Below are 7,463 nucleotides of genomic sequence, written 5' to 3' on the forward strand. Positions count from 1 at the left end.
TTAGTAAAAGGTTGAAGGCGGATCCTTTAAAAGTGCCAAAGGAATCTTTATATAAATATTTATGGGGGGGTTTTTTGTTCAGTCAATTGGGTGGGTGGGAAGGGTAAAAGCAATTGTTCATGTTTTTTTGAAAGATAAATGTGCTTTTTCTTGATTTATTATATGTACATCTAATTGTTTATTGCACTGTTGTTGGTTTGGAAAATCAATAAAGATTTAAAAAAGAAATAAAATTTATTCTGCATTTATAAATGAACCAATAGCTATATAAAATCATATTACATGATGCATAAAACCTACTTTCACAACCATTTAATATAAACCATAAACAGAATTATACTCTCCCACAAAATCATAAGTAGAGATGTCAAAACTTCATAATGACCAACTATGAATATTGAGAGTGTTAGGCCATGGGCTCCTTTTACAAAGGTGCGCTAGTGGTTTTAGCGTGCGTTAGCTGCTATCACCTCCTTTTAATTAAACCTCCAAGAGAAGTGCTCATAAAACTGTAACTCTGCTCAGAGACTTGTAACTCTAAAGAGAGGGAGGTAACCCTCTCTTGAAACAAGAGTTATTATTTCAAATCATAGCATAGTATTTTAGTAAAAACGAGTCAACTCTTGAGGGTATGCAAAGCTTGAAAAATACCCTCAAGAGTTGGACTCGTTTTTACTAAAATACTATGCTATGATTTGAAATAATAACTCTTGTTTCAAGAGAGGGTTACCTCCCTCTCTTTAGAGTTACAAGTCTCTGAGCAGAGTTACAGTTTTATGAGCACTTCTCTTGGAGGTTTAATTAACCTGAGTCAGTTCTCTCTATTGCATTTCAGCTACTTTCTGACTCTTAATTGCTACATTTTCCCTGTGTATTTGGAACCACCTCCTTTTAAGCAGGCGGTAATTTTTCAGCTAGTGCGCACTAATCTTGTGCGTGCGCTAAAAACGCTAGCGCACCTTAGTAAAAGGAGTCCCATGTGTTCTGTGAAACAGATTTCAACAAACATGACCAGATTTAACTAAAAAGTCTGAGGCAGGATTGAAAAATGCCATCCTAGACAGTTCAGTCTCTATGGGCCCCTTTTACAAAACCACAATAGAGATGCTGCCACAGTAAATGCACCAAAGCCTATTCAATTCCTATGGGCTTCAGTGCCAATACTTCCTTTACTTTCAAAAAGAAGTTTTATATAAATACAAATTTACATGTCTTTTTACTAAGCTGTGGCAAAAAGTGGCCTTAGCATGTCCTTCCACTGGTCTTTCCTGTGCTCTAAGGCCACTTTTTGCCATCGTAAATCTTCCAATTTAAAGGCCATATGCTAATGTTTGCACTTTCATAAGCTAATATTGCCATGAGCACATGGCCAATAACAAAAATTAACATGCGAGCCCTTACTGCCACCTAATTTATGGGCAGCAAATGCTCATACGCTAATCCCGCATTAATCAGCACACAGTAATGTAGCTATTCTAATTAGAGCAGGCACACCTACTTTCCACCCCCAGGCATTCCCCCACAGTGAAAAAAGTATGTTTTATTTTTTAGCGCACCAGGGGTGCACGCACATGTCAAGTGTACCAAGGGATCCCATGATATGCTATTTTAAGCTGTAAAAAGCACATGTTAGTGCTTACTGCATGCAGCTTGATAAAATGGCTCCTTAGTATCACTTCCATGATTGAAGATTTACAATAAAACTTTATAGAAGCTCAATTAGAAAAAAAAATAATCTAATGGATTGTTTAAATTTCATGGTACTTACGTAATCACCAAAATAAAATTTATTTTTTCACATACACTCAACACCAAAACAAATATGCTCCGATTCAGCTAAAAACTGAATTCAGAGGAAAAAGGACAATTTTATATAAACACAACACAAAACAAACAAACATATAAATCTTGCTTAAGACAGCTTTTCTGTAACTATTAAGAATAAAATAGAATAGTTGAAGTTTTGTCTACCAAATCAATGTTCTCCTCAGAAAAGTTTTTAGCAGCAGAGTGCCATGAAAGTGTAGCCCAGTGTTGGCAAGCAGAGTACTGTTCAATAGTAAATTCTATTAAGTTAGCTGGGTGGTCAACAAAATAAGCCCTAAGGTCTTAGGGATGACACTGTAGAAAACAGTATTTGCGGAAGTGAGACTGATATGTCCGAAACTGTACCACCAACTGCTCCAATTCATGCTAAATGCAAGCAAGGCTTAATATGATAGCTAGGCTAGTACTGATTCAGTAATAATGTAGATTCCAAAGAAAAGCACTTTAAGAACAATTTAAGGAAAAAGCACGCCATATGAAAACATAAGTCTCCATCCTTTATAGAACGTTGTGTTTCATATATGAAAGCAAGGGCAGTTAAAGATATCAGAATTACATCACGAAAAAAAAGACCCCAAAAACAGTGCAAGAGAAATGATCCCTGGCAGAAAAAAAAAAATCTTCTATACAAATAAATAACAACAAAAGGAAAGCATCGGCAAATAGTTTGGAGAAGGGTGCCAAGCGGCATATGATAACAAAATATACGTGTATTAGAGTCAGAAGAACAGTCATTGTAGGCAGTTCTGCAAGGATCCTGTACACAAGCACACTGCAATAGCACAAGATCAGAGACAATCAAAACTATCATTCCAATAAAGCTAGTGCAAAATCAGCATCCTCTGACAACAGTCGTTAAAACAAACAAACGAACCCCAAAATTAACCGTCTTCCAGCGACAAGCCATGCGCCGAAGATGACAGCCAGGGCTGCAGGAACAAAAGCTTCTCATTCATTGGCCGGCCAGTCAGCCGGAGAAGCCCCGAGGGTCTAATATGGGCCTGCTCTCTTCCTCTCCGTCTCTCCCAGCCCGAGCTGCGGAGCGAAAGACGACGCGCTGGCGGGGTCGGGGAGGCCCAAGGGAGCACGTCCGCGCGCGCGAAAGCAGCGGCAGCCCCTCACCTGGTAAATCAGCGACCAGTTGTTCGTCCGGTCTATCTCGCGGAACTCCTTCTCCATGTCCATGAGGACGGCGGGGCGCTCACGGAGCTCGGCGAGCGTGCGGAATGGCTGGTCTTCTCCTTCTCCGTGCTTCCTCCCCCCCCACCCCTGCCCTCACCTCCTCCTCCTCCTCCTCCAGCACCGCCGCTTGCCTCTCGCTCCCTCCGCCTCCTCCCCCCCCCCTCTTCCTGCCGTGGCTCTACTGTGCGACTCTTCTGGTCAACTTACCCGACCGGAAGTACGCCACCGCGCAGTCGCCGTAAGCACCGCCTCTCTCGCGGGAAGAGCAAACGCACAGACGTCCACGAATAAAAAAAAAAAAAGAAAGAAATGTCACCCAATCGGGAAGGAGGGTGAGCCGCGCTGATTGGTTCTGTGGCGCGTGGAGGGGCGGGGGGAAAAGCTGAAGGATTCGAACCTGCGCCTAGTGACGCGAGCCGCGCGCGGAATTAACGGTTTTCTCGGTTTGCAGCTGTGGAGTTCCTGTGCCGCTACCTAGGATGGGTGGACGTTGAGTCTGCCCCAGCAGGCTCGGTTGCCTTTGCTGATACGCTGCTGAGTCCGTTCGATCTGCGCCTCGACCCGTGACATTTTTCAGTCTTCTGTCGAGAAGGTGAACGGGAGGCTGCCGGGAACGGATGTATTGCGGCGAATGTGTTTAACGTTTGAGTCAATGTAATCAAGAAATGGCCAACGTTCAAGATTTTGAAGGACCCTCAGAAGGAGCTGGTGCTTTTATTTAGGCCTAGCGGGTAGAGAGGACCCGGCCTGTTTCATAATAGGAGTGTCGCCTGAAAGTGTACGAAGACCTCCCCCACCCCCCTCTTGAGTTTATACCAAACTCCAGTTATTTGGGCTCTGAACTTTTTGAGGAGGGTACCAACTGGGTAGAAGAACGGAACCAGAAACGCCCAGTCAGCCCTAGTAAAGAGCAACGAAATGTAGTCAGTGTTTTTTCCATGTGCCAGAAGTCATGTATATATGGGGGAGTTACTTCAGTAGTATCTTGAGTTGTGTTTTTATAATAGAAACATACAGCTGGCTAAATTATTAATAATAATAACTTTATTCTTTTATACTGCCATAACCAAAAGTTCTAGGCGGTTTACACTAAAAAGAGCCAGACAATCAGCGAAATACAATAATACAGTAAAAAATACAACTATTTGTAAAATAGAATTTCAGTAATAAAACTGAGAGCTTGCTGTTCAGTAAAATCAGTATAAATGAAACTTTGGTGTTTGGCTAATGCTTATATCATGGCATGATTGTGCTGAGAACAGGTGGGCTTCCTCAGAATGACAGTTGAGATGGAAGACTAATAATCTTTTTTTCATTGACTATTCAGGCCAGCTCAGTTACATTTCGGCATGTTATTGTAGGATGATTAATACTGCAAACTGAAAGACCTCATTTTTGGGCGTTCTTGGCATTTATTAAATACAAGGTATTTAGCAAACTTTTTCTAATCATTTGCGAGTGTTTGTATTTCATAATAATCTTTTTTGAATGTGGGATTCTAGTAATGGGTAAGAATTGTGATATCGGTCCGGAGAAGAAGGAGCAGATTCGTGTTCTTTTGGAGGAAACAACCTTAACACAGAAGGAAATTGCTCGGAAGCTGAACGTCTCGCCACAGTTTGTGAGTGTCTGTCGAAAAAAGTTGGCAAGAGGTGAAACGTTGTTGCCAAGAAGGACTATCTGCCTGTGGTCGCAAGCCCTTGTCCAGTGCTAGGGATGACCGAATATTGGTCAACATGTGTTTGCAAAACAGGAAAGCAAGTTTGCAGCACTTGCAGCAGGAGTGGAGTAAACGTGGAGTGGCAGCAAGCATGAGAACTGTTCGTCGTCGACTTTTTAGAGCAGGTTTGAAGGCATGTCATCCTTTGAAGAAACCGTTGCTTACAGAAGCCATGAAGAAGGAAAGATTATCCTGGGCCAATAAATATTCACCCTGGACTGCAGAAGATTGGGCCAAGGTAATTTTATGAAAATTAATTTTACAATCTTTTTACAGCTTCAGAATCACTTCATTTTGAAAAAATACTTGGAAGGGCATAATCAAAAGAAATGTCTGTCTGTTTTTGGCCTAAATCACTAGTCACCCAAAGTCGGCTAAGGAAAATGTCCATTTCCCAAAAATACATCCAAAATATTTCCCCCCCCCGAAATGGTCTAGTTGGACGACCAACATCAACACTGTAGAACACTTTACGTATGTAAAATGCACAAAATTTGTTTAACCAGAGGAAAAAGATCTCAAAACACTCCTAGGATCCAATCAATACAAGAATACATTAGGGGTTAGGGTCTCATCATCGATCAAAACCTCTGTAGAATAATTTATTTTGAATTTTAATATTTTTATATAAATTTTAAATATTTTTTTAGTGAATAAATATTTCAATTTAGATTTCTATTTTTGTTTCTCCAAACATTAATGAAAATTGAAAAGCTGGCAACTATCACTGGCAACTGTCAAAAAATAACCCAAAACTGGAAATCTGGCATACTGAAATTAAACAACAAGCACTTATCTTAACATTTAGACCCAACGGAGGCCAAATCTGTTTCACACCAACAGGCTACTTCAGGGCAAACACTGAAGCTTGTTGATGCCAGTTTCAATGAATTAACAGTTGTCAGATTATCTCCTGCATACCCCAGTCTGCTGGTTCAGCCATTTTATCATCCAGACCGCTAAGTTGTCTATCGTTATATCCCATTCTTGTCCAAAAATTCATCCAAGTCAAAAATGCCCAGAACAAAACCTTTTGGAGGTGGGCGGGGTCAGCAAAGTGATGGACTGGACACCCAAATATTGCACCAGGTAGTGGGGGTACCTTACAGGGCACTGTTGTGAACTTCACAAAAAGGGTGCCACATAAGCATCTCAACACAACTCCCTTATAGGTCATGGTGAGCCCCCCAAAACACCCCCAGAACCTACTAGATCCATCTGTCTACCACCCCAATAGCCCTTATGGCTGCAGGTGCCACTTATATGGCAGTACAAAAGGGTTTTGAAGGGTGCACATGTTTCACCATGAATGCAGTGATTAGAATGGCTTATGGGCCTGGATCCTCCTCTCCATAGTTCACTAACCCACGCCTAAGACCACTTAAGCCACCTCTGTGCAGCTGTACTAGGCTTTCCTATGCCAGGCTGCCAGGTGCTGATGTTCTAGAGGCAGATGTGTATGTTTTTATTACGACTTTTATGGTATTGGGGGGGGGGATCAATGATCACTGGGGCGGTGTTTGGGGGTCTGTACGTTTGTCTGCAGTGCTTATCTGGTCACTTTGGATACCTTTTTGCCACTTAGACCTGTTTTTACAACTTCCGTCCAGGCAGCCTCATTAAAATTTCGGTTTTACTTGCATTACGACTAAGTTTAGATCAGCCCACGTCCCGCCCTCACCACTCCTAAAACGCCCCTTTTAGCTCTGGTCGTACAGCTGCACTGACAAGACCTAAGTCATTTTTAGGTACGTCTAAAACCCCATTTCGATTATCAGCACTTGGATAGCTTGTCTTTTAGATCGTCCAAGTACTGATTTAGATGGGGTTTTTAAATGTATTTATTTTTTCATTATGAGCCCCTTAATGTTTAAAACTTTTATTATTACATTTTCAGCTGCTCAAGTCATAGTGTAATCATGTGTCATTATTGTATTTGTACAGGTTGTCTTTTCAGATGAGTGTACAATGCAAATCCTTGATGATCATGCTCAATTGGTGAATAGATACCCTGGAGAGGAATTCAACAAAGACTGTGTAGTTCAGACAGGCAAACATCCACGTTCTGTGATTTTGTGGGGAGCAATTAGTGTGCACGGCCTAAGCCAGTTGCACATTGTTGAGGGGACTATGCGGCAGGACCAGTATCGGAAGATTCTTGAAACACAGCTTTTTCCCCAAATAGAAGCTTGGTATAGTGAAACCTTGAAGAAAGATTTCCTCTTTCAACAACACAATGCTCCCTACTATACTGCTACGAAAATTAAGAACTTCTTGGCCAAAAAACAAGTGAAACTTCTGGACTGGCCAGGAAGCAGTGCAGACATGAATCCTATCGAGAATGTCTGGAAAATGTTGAAGGACAAGATGCATGACTACACAGTCACAAACGAACAACAGCTAATAGAGAGACTGATACAAGGATGGTTCCACAATGAGAATATCAAAAAGTGTGCAAGGAATATGATTGAAGGCATGCCAGATCGAATAATGGCAGTGATAAAGGCACATGGTGGATGGACAGAGTATTGACATTATGCCAACTACTATCAAAATTTTACATACAATTTGAGAAGTATTCTAATAATTGTTAAAAGATCTTCTTTTTAATGTATTAAACATGTTTTGTTGTTAAATTTTACACCCTTCTGTATTTTGCAATGAAATATCTTGTTATTTTCAATAGAAACAACTTGTTATAAAATGCAGAATAATTAGGCTAACACTGTAAAAT

General features: G+C 41.1%; 1 protein-coding gene across 2 annotated transcripts in view; it reads right to left on the bottom strand.

The window, feature by feature from the left end:
* The window catches only part of PTPN1 (protein tyrosine phosphatase non-receptor type 1), a 118,990-nt gene extending 115,716 nt beyond the window's left edge, over positions 1-3,274 (bottom strand). The window contains exon 1 of one of the 2 annotated variants that reach the window (XM_033963473.1): positions 3,217-3,274. Coding sequence is in view for 1 of the 2 variants with exons in the window: in XM_033963472.1 (XP_033819363.1) it covers positions 2,950-3,012 (63 nt within the window). In the remaining variant the exon portion in view is untranslated. Of the gene's footprint in view, positions 1-2,949; positions 3,095-3,216 lie in introns of those variants that run through there. The other variant, XM_033963472.1, reaches the window with a different exon arrangement.
* Between the last annotated feature and the right edge of the window lie 4,189 nt (positions 3,275-7,463).

This window comes from Geotrypetes seraphini, chromosome 11, assembly GCF_902459505.1.
Source record: "Geotrypetes seraphini chromosome 11, aGeoSer1.1, whole genome shotgun sequence".
Classification (NCBI taxonomy): domain Eukaryota; kingdom Metazoa; phylum Chordata; class Amphibia; order Gymnophiona; family Dermophiidae; genus Geotrypetes; species Geotrypetes seraphini.